A 13325-nucleotide genomic window follows, 5' to 3' on the forward strand; every position below is an offset into this window, starting at 1 on the left:
CAGTGGGTAAATTGAACCACCCCCTGTAACCAGGCAACGCCTTATAGTTGTAATCAAGTGACCAGAAATTATGCAAGCTTCACCCATTTCTCATTGCCTGTGAAAGAGGGATACTCATTGTGGTCTGGTAAGTAAACATTTTTACAAAAAAACGTTTTTTGCTTGTCAAAGTACATTTTCTAGATGTCAGCTATATCAGCTGTCATGTCAAAAAAAAAGTATCCAGGTTTAAACACATATATTGTATATGTTGATGTGTTGGCAGCGTATTAAACCATGTGAATCATTAAGCTAAAGATGACTCTGAATTTTAATGCTAGGCTATTTTTTCTAAAATGGTGGCTATGGGGTAAAGTGAACCACGGGCCTTGGGGTAAGTTGAGCCAGTTTTTCAATGGAGAAATGAATGAAAGTAGGCCAAGTTGTTAATAAGAGCTCATTGTAGGCTACATTTAAAGTTGAATTTACCCTGTGTTTGATTGGTAAGATGTATGAAATTGTATCACCATTTGTATGATTACTTTTCCTTTTAACATGTTAAAAAAATCAATCAATTCAATCGAAATGTATATAAAAAATATTTGAAAAACTAAGCTTGTATTTGGTTTGTTATTTATTGTTTATAGTTACCTTTAAGATTTGTTGTAGGTATGCCCATGTTTGAACAGGTATGCCCAGGTCTGAACAGTGGTTCAATTTACCCCCTGACCTGGATCAACTTACCCCTACACTGGGGCAAGCTGAGCCACAAGACTTTTTTTTTTTAAGAAGTAATATTTTCACTGCCCTTGATTAAATATTAATTATTATCATTGCCATTGATAGGAGACATCCTGAATTATAGGTGTGTGTTTTCATTTGTACTATGCGTCATTTCTCCTTGCTTAGAGGACAGCATAACTAAAAATGGCTCAATTTACCCCACTCTCCCCTGTACATTCTTGTAGCACTTCAGAGACATTTGTGAATGATAGGAGTTAGCCGCTCTCATATTGCATCATCAAGCTCCACCCACCGGGAGTGCTCATGCACTGAAATCAAGCGTACCCGGAAAGCATGACTTTCATTTTTGTATTTGTAAGCTTTTACTTTTTAAAAGTTGCCTCCCGACACCTGACGCAAATCCAGTAAACCCCGGATACGAAACATTGGTCCTGACAGGTAGGAATTCTTATCTCCGTTTAAACTACTGTAGCGTCTGAGGTAATATATAACAATGAACGCACTGAAACCCCGTTTTAATAACTGCGTGTTTCTGTTGTTATTGTTGTTTCGAATTTACATCTGAGCTTTACAGACATCAGCTTCTATTTTCTTTATACTTAAACACTCTTGAGTGACATAACCCTATTTTTTTATTATATTATTAAGTAGTCATTATTAAGCATGCAGCTGTTTTTCTAAATAACAGCTGTATAACAATGCATGCTAAGTAGGCTATAGAGAATAATAATTGAAATACACATTTTTAAGACGCAGACTGAACCAGGGAGGGTTGAGCAGTAGCCAAGGAAAAAGAGATCTTAATTATTTATTTATTTATAGCGCATTACAGTACATTTGTTGAGAGAGATGCGCACATTGAAGTCATCTGGCATGACATAGCTATGTGTAGAGTTATGGGGGATTTAATAATTGAATTCGTATATTTTTGTTTGTAGAAGTAATCTGTCCTTTTGATATACTCATCAGTTCATATCGGATAACCTTTGAGTCATGATTGCATGCTAAATCCTATGGAATTGGTTAAGGGTCACCTAGGATGACATGCTGACAGATAGTATTACAGCTGTAAAATGATCTAAGTCTTCAGACACATACTGTTGATGCAAGTATTCTGTTTTTTTCCCACTAATATACTCTTTCACTTGAATCACCAGTGTGTCTGTGTTACTGTTTACTACTGTTATAATATATATTTGGTGAGACGTTTGTAGATGGACATCATAACCATTCATCTCTACAGCAGGAAGAATATATCATATGTAATTATGTATATGCTCTTTGTTTTACAGGTACGATGGAGAACTGCTGTGGTCTGCTAACCTCTAAAAAGGAACCAGGTACAGTTGTTTCAACAAAACTGATAAAAAAAGTATTTTTTTCTATAACCTGGAGTCATGTAAGATTACAATTATAAAGCTTATGCTAGCTGTAAAGGCCATTGGGCACATTTTCAAAAATAATCCTAAATAAGAATTCATACATGTGATTTCTATGGTCAACCTGGAGTGAAAAAAACATTTGTTTCATTGTGTATCCTTCTCGGTCAGTTCCTCTGAAGAGTGTGGAGGTGGAGCTGGAGGTGAGGGACCATGTGGCTACAGTGGTGTCCACTCTGATCTATGAGAACAAGGAGGACAAACCACTGGAGGCTGTGTTTGTCTTCCCTATGCCTGGAGACGCTGCTGTCTGTCATTTCAGTGCTACGATTGGACAGACACAGATCGTGGCTGAGGTGAAGGAGAAACAGAAGGTGAGCTGGAGAAACACTCACTACCATGGAGCATAACAACTCAGTGAACCCAGTGAATGTTGCTCAAAGTGTCCTCTGTACCCCAGGCTCGTGAGGAGTACGATGACGCTCTGAGCTCCGGTCAGCAGGCCTTCCTGTTGGAGGAGAGTGATCAGAGTCCAGATATTTTCTCTCTGAGTGTGGGCAGTCTGCCTCCAGGAGAGAGCGCTTCCATCAGGCTGGAGTACGTCACTGAGCTGGCTGTGCAGGCTGATGAAGGGCTGAGGTTTGTTCTGCCTGCTGTGCTCAACCCTCGCTACCATCCACAGGGTAGGAAACCAGCCAACATGTTTTTGTACTGCAGGGTTTATACAATAGAGCTCCCAGATTAACACTGCATGAATTTCTCTCACTGTACTGTTTCTCACAATATTCCTAACTTGTGTTGTGTTGTTAACAGGTAGTGAAGGTGTCCAGGTGACCTCTGTTCCCGCCTCTCTGGTGCCCTACAGTCTGTTTTTCTCTGCCCGAGTGTCCTCTCCTCGTCCGGTCTCTAAAGTAGAGTCCAACTGTCCCATGGACCCTCTGAAGTATCTGAACACAGAGCAGAGCCAGGCCATGGTGGGTAGAGTGCTGAAATGTGCTGTGTGATTGTTCTTAATTACTAAGACCAATAAGTGTCACCTCATTATATTTATTAGTGTATTTTTGGACCTGCAGGTCAAGCTGGCTGCAGGACACAAGTTTGACAAAGATGTTGAACTTCTGATTTATTACAAAGATGCCCACCAGCCCACAGCTGTGGTGGAGGCAGGACAGACCTCCGCCAAGCCTGGTGAGTGCACTTTAGTTCACTATCTTCAGCCTCACAGTTATATGTTGTAATAAAAAAAATAAAAATCCAGATTAGTGGTTACATCTTCTGTCTCTCCTGTGTTTCAGGCACTCTGATGGGGGATCCAGTGGTGATGCTGAGTCTGTACCCTGAGTTCCCCCAGGCTGTGATGTCTTCACTCTCCTCATGTGGAGAGTTTGTGTTCTTATTGGATCGATCTGGCAGCATGGGTGTCCCTCTGAACAACAACGAGGGTTCACAGACTCGCATTGGCAGTGCCAGGGTATTCATTATGTTTTAATTAAGTCATAAAATCATTGCCTCTGAAATAGTAGTCTTCACCATCTATTCTTTCCTCTCTTCAGGATACTCTGCTGCTCCTCTTGAAGAGTATACCAATGGGCTGCTATTTCAACATCTACAGTTTCGGGTCAAGCTATGAACACATCTTCCCGTGAGTCACTTCCTTACTGTATGTCACTCAGTCCACAAAAATATGCTTAATCTTTTGATATCGCTCTGTAATTCATGTTAGCATTGGCAAAAAGGTCAGTCATATTGTGTGATCCTGCAAAACCATAGATTGTTTAATGTCAAATATATTCAGTAGATTGTAGATACGCTTTAGTCTATGGAAAGATTGTAGGGTGAGCTGGTATATGAAATACAGTGTTGAAGTTGTTAGTGCCACATAGCTATTCACCACCTGACCTCCTCCATGAATGTGACTCTGGTTGCAGTAAGAGTGTGGAGTACAGTGAGAAGACCATGGAAGAGGCTCTGAAGAAGGTTGAATTCATGGAAGATGATCTGGGAGGAACTGAGATCCTTGAGGCCCTCAAGCACATTTACAGCCAGGCCTGCATTCCCAATCAATCTCGACAAGTAATACACACACACACACACACACACACACACACACACACACACACACACACACACACACACACACACACACACACACACACACACACACACACACACACACACACCTACACACACACACTAAACTGGTTTTGCAAATATATCTTGCCTGTAACCTCATTGATACAGCCACACCTTGTTCCTTAGAATTTCCCATTTAAACCATGTGTGTGACTAAAACAGCAATCTAACACAACTCTCATATAATTATGAGGATGACTTAACAACACATGCTGCACATTTCCGGGTGTGATGCTATGTTTCTTGAAGTTAAATGTAAACTCTCCTCCTTAGCTATTTGTCTTCACTGACGGAGAAGTGGGGAACACCAAAGAAGTAATCAATCTGGTGAAGAATAATTCAGGTTCCCACAGGTGATAACTCGACAAACACCCACACAATTCCCAGAATATGTTGTAGTTCTGTGTGTGTTGAAAACAAAATGACTGTATTGTAGGTGTTTCTCTTTCGGGATTGGGGAAGGGGCCAGCTCCGCTCTTATCAATGGGTTGGCCAAAGAAGGAGGAGGTTACGCTCAGTTCATCACAGGCATTGACAGGATGCAACCCAAAGTAAGACTTTACAGTTATTGTATCAATTTGAAGGAAAAATTGAAAATTAATATGCATTAAGTGAAACACCCATTGCCTTTGCCAACTTTTTGTAAAACGCTGTTTACCGCTCAGGTGATGCAGTCGCTGCGTTTTGCTCTACAACCAGCTGTGGTGGATATCTCAGTGAAGTGGGATTTTCCAAAGGGAGTCTCTGTCACTGTTCTCTCACCACCAATCACAACACTTTTCCAGGGTCAAAGGTCACTGATTTATGCCCAGCTCACTGGACAGGTAGGAGGAACACTCAAATCTCAGACTGAAATACTTCACTTTTAGATTTGTCAGGGTTCAAAAACATATCTGTAGCTACAGTGGCGTTTTTATATGTACAAAAGTGGTGGGGCACAAAACACTTAGATGTCTATATATAAGCTTCTGCAGTGACGTGCAGTGAGGTTCAGTGAGGTTCATGGCTGGTGAGGCACTGGCTCTGACTCTTCAGGTTACAAATATTATATTTTGACCTAAATCAAAATATAATATTATTTTCAAAAGCTTTTTTTGTCTGATGCTTCAATTAATTTTAAACAGACAGTTCAACAAATGGATACCCAAAAAATGTAATTTTATCATTTAAATATGTAATTGTTCTCTCTTAGTAAGATCCCATTTTCAATAAAATTGCAGTCTTACCTTGACTTGAAGATTAAGTCCATTTGCCTATCCCTCTGGACAAAAATCTCTATTACTTTTTTGTAAAAGTCCTCCTTATGTTCTTGTAGTTTCAAAAGTCTATCATAAATCGAATCAATAGATTTATGATTCGAAAATTATAAAAGTAGGGTAGACATGTGGATATTATCCGGCTGAACAAAACGTGCATTTATATAACAGGTTTGTTTCCCACAGATCTTATTTTGAGCTATTTTCTAAAATCCTATGGAGAAATCTCATTGCTTTTTTGTCGAGGGAAGCCATGCGCAGCTTACTTCCGGGTTTTAGGATGCGTCACTGCAGCTCTCTCGTCTCCTCTTCACACACCACACTTTTCGCGGCACACGTACTTACAGCCAATCAGCTCTGAATGATGTGAGATGACGTATGGTGAGGATGGCAGCTCTATGCCCCTATGGTCATTATTTTTTTGCCACACACATTAAATAGGAAAGTATTCTGAGCATGCGCAGTGTAGTTTTTACAGTCACCATTGACTTAGACAGTAAGAGGGAGGGGCAGGATCGGGTTTTGTCCCACATGGCTCTAAACAGCACAATAGGCACACACTGTAGACACTAATTAGAAGAACACTGACTAAAACAGCAATGTACAGACGAATCAGATGATTAAACATGATCTTAAAATATATTTAATATATTTTTTAATTTATTTTTTGCATTTATTTTTAATCATTATTTTTAATACTTTCTGCTGACACTAGGTGGGGCTGTGCCCCACCTGCCCCTAATGACCAGTCGCCACTGTGTAGCTATTATTATACATTTGTGCCTGTGATGCTCTCTCAGAGTCCAAAGGCAGCAGAGGGCTCTGTGACGGTGAAGTACAGCCTGGCAGGCCATCCCTCTCAGAACAAGTTCCACTTCAGCCTCAAACCTGCAGAGGACTCTGGGTAAAACAGGCTTTGTTCAGACTGCAGAAGTACTTTAAATCAGATAAGCACTTAACAATACAGAGTTAATTTCATTTGTATATAGTCAAGTGGTAACAAGGGTTATTACAATATATGTGCTTAAGCTACATTTTTAGAGCACATTCACGTTTTGCAATCACCTGTATCGGCTTTTATATGAAATATGGACTTTAAAATGTAACCTAAAATAGATGTTTAGACCAAATAATGTGCTAATTAGCAATTAGCTTGCTAACACGCTAAACTAAGCTAGTGAACATGGGAAACATCAAGTTAGAATGCAGAAGTTTATTTTGCTTCTAATATTCACCTTATGAAAACAATTAAATCCACTTGTGTCTACTCTCTCCTTACCGCAGATTAACGGTGCACAGGTTGGCTGCTCGGACTCTGATTCGCTCCCTGGAGATGGTGGAGGAAGAAGAGAGAGAAGGAGGAGAGCCAGATGGAGTGAAGAAGAAGAAGGTGGTGGAGCTCAGCGTCCAATCAGGAGTGAGCAGCGCCTTCACTGCCTTCATTGCTGTCAACAAAGGCAACGGAGAGACGATTCAAGGACCCCTGGTGCGCCGAAATGTTCCAACATCCAGTAAGTAAAACATAAAAACCATCTTCATTTTCATGCCTATAACTTTGTACGTAAAAAATATTAACTTTTTAAACCTTTGTTATCTTTGAAGGTCCCTTATTATACTATTTCTCAACAATATATTATTGGTCTCAGATATATACAAAGTGTTGGGCTCGAAATACCAAACAAAGCATGCATTGTAGCATGCCATATGATATAACCCTCTGTTTCAGCCCTGTTTCAAAATAGCTGATTCTGTGTTTGTAGCTTTAAATGCAAATGAGATTCCACTCCCCCCAACTTTCAGAATCTCTTAATTCTGATATAAATATACGTATTTATGTATAAAATACATAAAAAAGTGGATTTTGCATACTAGGTGACCTTTAAAAGACTTGAGTATCTTAATGGTCACCAATTAAGCAAAATGTACCTTTTTACAAGATGTGTCCCCGGTGTGTAAAGAGACCCACAAAAAGTGTCAAAAAATACAACACTCTCTCTTTTCCTCCTTACCCACATCTCTAAAAACGGGGGTACAACGGAGCTGATCCACATTTTCTGTGGTCATGATGACTTTACAAAAATGTGGGCTGGCTTTATGTTGAACTCCTGGCAACGTTCCGCCCCAACCTATCGTCCCCTATCAGAAACGTTGCTATCAGAAACAATGTGCAACGTGTTTTGGAAGTAATATGGTCTGTGTTTACATTAGCAAGCATCGCTAACACTCGGAGCTAAACTGTACTGGAGAGAGTATGTGTAAAAAAGCAGGGGGGGAAAAAGGAACTCACCTTGTGGTAAACCCGCAAGAGAAAAAGCATTTGAGCTCCATACTGTTTCATAAATAATCTATGATGTGGTTTGGAACATGATATGGCGTTTAATCAAGGCAGCATTTAGCTGAGAATCTGCTGAGTTATCAGCCTTCTTCTCTCTGCAGCTCACATGCCCCTTTCACACCAACGCGTTTTCAGCTCCGGCTCGGAGCTGGAACCTGAAAAGTACCGTTTTTTCCTGTTCACACCGCAGAGGCGCCGCCTCTTAGCTCTGGAATCAGGTTCACTTCCAGCTCCAAAAAATTGTCGGTCTAGAGGCAAGAGCTTCGGAGCTAAGAGGCGGTGTCGCTTACGTCTCTCTTACGTCGAGGCGGGGCAGGCTTCTTTTTCCTACGGATTCGTCATTGAAGTAGATGCTGAAGACCACAAAGAAGTCTTGCATTTCGCATGTGATGTTTGTAAAGTTCCAAGTAAAGTCGTCCCTTGTAAAGTCGTCCGATGCCTTCCATTTCGTTTCGTAAGAGGATAAGAGGATTTATGAAGCAGGCACGTAAACGGTGACGTCATGATGCAGCAGCGGCAGCTCTGGGCGGTGTGAACAGAGCGGGAGCAGAAAAGGGAAACCGGAGCTGAACCAGAAAAGCTCCCGCTCGGAGCTAGAAAGGGAAAAGCGCTGGTGTGAAAGCCGCAACAGTGTGCCTGTGTGCTCCAAAGGGGGCGGGACCAGCAGCGACCCAGAATCAGCAGTTCTCAAACAGGGCTGAAACAGAGGGATATGAGGGATGTCTAAAATGCATGATCTGTTTGGTATTTTGAGCAAAACACATCATAGACATGTTTTTTATATATCTGAGACCTATAATATATGCCTGAAAATAGTATAATAGGAGACCTTTAAGTACTATTTAAAAAATATGTTGTGACTAATGTTAATAAGCTCAGAAACTAGTAATTTAGTTTCATGTGATTCCAAAAAAAGTCTCATGTTTTGACAGATATACCCTTTTTTACTTTTTTAAATCTTAAAGTGATGATGGGCTGTCCTATGCCATGCATGATGATGATGTCCCATAGTCCTGCGGCTGGAGGTAAGTAAAAAGCAGAATGGGAGTTGAATCAAAATGTGTATCGATGTCAAAACGATAACACATTTTTCTGGGGGGATTGCTTTTTGAAATAAAGCTTTAATGTGAAATACCCAGAGAGTGTATTTTTTTCCGAAACAAGTTAAGATGCAGGGAAGTGTTATTAGTTGTAAGTTAATTATTTATTATCTTCATTAATCAGTTTTTTAAATGTATTTTCCCCTGCCAATGACCTTCATTTTATGTACTCTCATTTTATCTCAGGGTTCTCGGGGGGTGTCCATGTTATGCAATCAGCTGCATTCAGTGAGTAAAGGGTTCGTTGGCTTTTTGAACACACTGGTGTATCCCCGCTTCGACTGAACACAAGGACAGAGAGATACTTGCACTACAGTTATGTGCATGGGAACCTTTTTCAGTACCGTCCTTATGTTTATACAGGCTTTTAAAGATACATCAACTGAATTTTTTTTGGGTCTGTTATTCTAGAAAATGCAAACATTACCTTCACAAACACATACTTCTTTCCTATTCACATACTGGTAAGATTGATAGATGTAATTAATATTTGTGGTGCTGTAAAGTAAAAGTGGTTTTAGGAAAGGAACAGGGTGAGTCACAAAGCAGCATCAGTTTAGTGCACTACACACGTGAAATTAGGAAAAGTTATTAATTTGATTAGAAATAAAGATTTTGGCATGCTTTTGCTATTGTAACTATGTATTTCTTCTGAAACAGATATTCCGATTGACGGACTTCTAACGGCAGACAGTTTAGAAGAAGGTATCTGATTTGTTTCAGTTGTATCCACACTGTATTGGTTCTTTGTATACAGACTCATAATATGTGATGTTTTATGTGTGCAGTTCAGTAACATTCACAATTACAACATAAACAATTCGTATCACAATTTGATTTTATGAATATATTGAAAATATATATCTGGAAGGATGTCAAACAGCTTCCAAATGTTACCAAAATATTTAATAAATATGTTGGTATGCTTTTGCTATTGTAACTATGTATTTCTTCCGAGACAGATACAGTGTATGAAGGATATCAAATGGCAGACGATTATGAACAACAAGGTATCTGATTTGTTTCAGTTGGATCCACACTGTATCGGTTATTTGTATACAGACTCGTAAAATGTGATGTTTTATGTGTGCAGTTCAGTAACATTCACAATTACAACATAGACAAGTCATTTCACAATATGATTTTATGAATATATTGAAAAGATGTATCTAGAACGATGTCAAACAACTTCCACATGCTACCAAAATAATTAATAAATTGGGCGTCACGCAGAACCAGAGGCAGCCAAGATTCATGATCGAGAGCAATGATTAAACTAAGTGTGACACAAACACTTTGGGGATAGCAAATGATTCAGCCATGATAAGCGGCTCTCAACCCATGCTCATTTTGGTTAAGGTTTTGAAATAGATAAAAAATATCAGTCCGTAAATACAAAAACATCTGGCTGTTAATGCAAAAAATAAGAAGACATAAATATGCAACCATTGTGTTTATTTTACCCAGTGCATGGATATAAATCTGAAAAAACACTGGTGGGAGTTAGATGCACAAATGGTCTGATCTGCCTCGTACTATATCACCACTCATTCATCACATACTGTAGGGTAAAAATAAGTTTATTCAGTAGTTATTATATGTTTGGTTTATATTTCAGATATGTATGATGATCCTCCAGAGGCAAAGCCTGAGCTGCCTCGCAGAGACCCTCTGCTGCAGCTGGTCTCTCTCCAGAGGGCGTCGGGTCGGTGGGAGCTGGATCCGGCCGTGGCTGCTGCGCTGGGAAAGACCAGCGAGGAGGTGGAGAACACCCAACCTTCAGAGGTGAGTCCTTATCCAAAACATTAATACAAATGGGACTGATTGAAGCTGAGGTTATTAAATGTTTTATATTGATGGGACTAATTCAAATTATTGCATTTAATAAAGCACTCCATATAAAATATCAGAAATTGAAATAGAGCTATATGCAGTGGTAAGTAAATGTACTTAAGTAAGTAAACATTTCAGGTACTTTATTTGTTTACTGTTCCACTTTATACTTCTACTCCACTGCAATTAAAAGAGATGAATTGTACTTTTTACAAACTATATTTATTGTATTGCTTTTTGCGCGATTTAAGCGGCACTGGATATTTGGTCCATCAATTGTAACCAGCAAGGAAACACTGATAGTAAAACAAAAACAGATAGTCATGATACAAAGTTAGCACTATATGCACTGAATCAACAAGGCCAGTGAAAATAAAAGACCCACATCCATTGATTGTCACTCATCACTTATTATACATCTTTTCTTTTTCTTTTTTTGTGAATTAGGTGAACAAGGAAGTGTGGGCCACCATTCTGGCTCTGATCTGGCTTCATGGTTTCAAGATGGATGCTCAGGAGGAGTGGGAGCTTCTGGCTATGAAGGCTGTGTCATGGCTGCGTGCTCAGAACGGTAAAAACCAGAAAAACAAGTAATGTTCTGTTGTTTTTAACAGTGTACCATTTAAAATCGGGTTCCTCTGGTGATGACTGGTTCTGTGTTTGTTTTCAGCACCTCATGTGACGCAGTGTGTGGAGGCTGGAAACACTCTGCTGGGTTGTAAGGTGCAGAAAGATGCCCTGGGAATCTAAGGTTTTCATTCAAGCAACTTCTCCTTCAGGATTGTTACCAGCAAGCAGATTTACTGGCATTCAAATACCTTTTCTTTATTTTGCTATCAGTGCACTTCACTATTTACATTTCATCATACATTATTTTCTTGCCAAACTGTAGAAATGGCTTAAACCTAAGTGGATGTAAGCTTGCCTCTCCCTCATCTGTCTTAAATCACTCTCCTTTTAATATGAAGTGCACTGCATCAATTTCAGTCAGATTCATAGATGCAAAAAGTACAATTGTTGTTGATCAAGCTAAATTATGATTAAGAAGAGTTCAATTGATCACCACATTGAGGTAATAATACATGAGTAAACCAGTGAGTGTCTTTGGACACAGTATCCTCATAAAGGGATTATTTCATCATGTTTTTAAAAAGCTGAACTATTTTACTGCTTGTCTGTTTATAGTTTGTACTAAATACTATACGAGTACTACCATAGGCTCAAAACATATGTTGAGGCTTTGTCCTTCAAACCAAGGGATAGTTTTTGAGCATTCAACAAAATGATTTCCTGTTGTACGTCCTTTCTCAGCCTTATTTGAGTTGCTAACAATATAACCATTTACTGTATCCATGTTACATGCAATGACAAATATGGGGTGTGCTAAGTATTTCCTTCAAATCTAATAAAAACACTACAAATGGGCCACGGTTGTTCCTTGATTTCATTACCTGTTTGGAGTTTATCCTGCAATGTCTTCAATCTGTGTTCATTGAATTTAAATACTGGCAAAATCGTATTTATTATTTCATCTTCCCTCAAAAAACCTACTAATTTAACACATGCCACTTTTGGCTTTTGGCTGCCAGCTGTTTGACTAAGACTCTGCGTTCACATGTTTCCTGACTCATATTGATAGTAAGGAGTTTAGATAGAAAGCCAGGAAGCAAGGAGACAAGGACTGTCTCACAGGCTGATGTGCAGCATACAGTCATTTGTGTTAATTTGTGTACTCTGCTTCTTCACATATTAGATAAAGCAGGGGTTAATTTGACATGGTAGGACATGGTTTCCTTCAGTTGGGCGGTTCTTGTAAGTACTCTACTTAATTAAGTACACATTTTAGATACTTCAGTATTTCACTTTTTTGCTGCTTTGTATTTCTACCTCACAACAATTCAGAGGTAAAAGGGATACTTTTACTCCACTTTATTTAATACCTTGAGTTATTGCACATTTCGATTAATAATGTGAAATATAATCAACCCTTAAATAAGACTTTAGTTACACCTGGAGTAAATTCACAATCTACCTGCAGTAAACAAAGTCATTAAAAAGAGCATTTTTACCAGCTTTGATAAACACATTCATGCATCAATAATTATAATCAACACATGTATTATTGGACCAATTTGAGTAGGCCTACTGAGTATATTCTGATGCGAATACTTTGAAAAACATTTTTGAATGCAGGACTTACTTGGAGCAGAGTATTCTTACTCTCTGGTACTTCTACTTTTTCTAAAGTACAAGATCTGAGTACACATTGCAATTAAGCAAGCATACTAATACTAATTTGACGAAAATCTAAAAGTATTTAAATGTCTTTGGCTGTTTGTTGTGATTTTTTAAAAGAAGATCTTTGAAGTATAATTTAGCTGCAAATAGAAACGTTACAGGAAATGTAACTGACTACCCCCCCCCCCCCCCTCTCATAGATACAAGAATGATCTGCTGTGGTCTGCTCACTTCCGGGAAGGAACCAGGTAAAGAGTTATGAGAGTTTTGTCCATTTCAGAATAATATATATTATATGTTTTGATTATAATTATTGATGCATTAATAT

The 13325-nt window shown here is 39.0% G+C and overlaps 1 protein-coding gene across 2 annotated transcripts; it reads left to right on the top strand.

Moving 5' to 3' along the window:
* The first annotated feature begins 1019 nt into the window (after positions 1-1019).
* On the top strand, positions 1020-12185 carry LOC117551728 (von Willebrand factor A domain-containing protein 5A-like). 2 transcript variants are annotated; one of them, XM_034224706.1, is made up of 21 exons: positions 1020-1161; positions 2016-2063; positions 2274-2476; positions 2563-2785; positions 2916-3076; positions 3176-3290; positions 3398-3573; positions 3656-3744; positions 4031-4175; positions 4509-4588; positions 4672-4786; positions 4901-5059; positions 6292-6395; positions 6776-7002; positions 8792-8851; positions 9113-9154; positions 9587-9631; positions 9889-9936; positions 10545-10711; positions 11207-11330; positions 11430-12185. In XM_034224706.1, exons 2-21 carry the CDS (start codon positions 2021-2023, stop codon positions 11507-11509), a joined length of 2406 nt encoding a protein of 801 aa, XP_034080597.1. In that variant the 5' UTR covers positions 1020-1161; positions 2016-2020; the 3' UTR covers positions 11510-12185. The 2 variants fall into 2 exon arrangements, with proteins under 2 accessions (XP_034080597.1, XP_034080598.1); XM_034224707.1 differs by lacking the exon at positions 9889-9936.
* The last annotated feature ends 1140 nt before the right edge of the window (positions 12186-13325 follow it).

Source organism: Gymnodraco acuticeps, unplaced genomic scaffold (genome assembly GCF_902827175.1).
Source record: "Gymnodraco acuticeps unplaced genomic scaffold, fGymAcu1.1, whole genome shotgun sequence".
Taxonomy (NCBI): domain Eukaryota; kingdom Metazoa; phylum Chordata; class Actinopteri; order Perciformes; family Bathydraconidae; genus Gymnodraco; species Gymnodraco acuticeps.

Excerpts from the sequence above, each read along its gene's own strand:
- LOC117551728 (XM_034224706.1), top strand. The coding sequence starts at position 2,021 with ATGGAGAACTGCTGTGGTCTGCTAACCTCTAAAAAGGAACCAG. Across the intron at positions 2,064-2,273 it reads AACCTCTAAAAAGGAACCAG|TTCCTCTGAAGAGTGTGGAG; the intron begins GTACAGTTGTTT and ends CTTCTCGGTCAG. Across the intron at positions 8,852-9,112 it reads CCATAGTCCTGCGGCTGGAG|GGTTCTCGGGGGGTGTCCAT; the intron begins GTAAGTAAAAAG and ends ATTTTATCTCAG.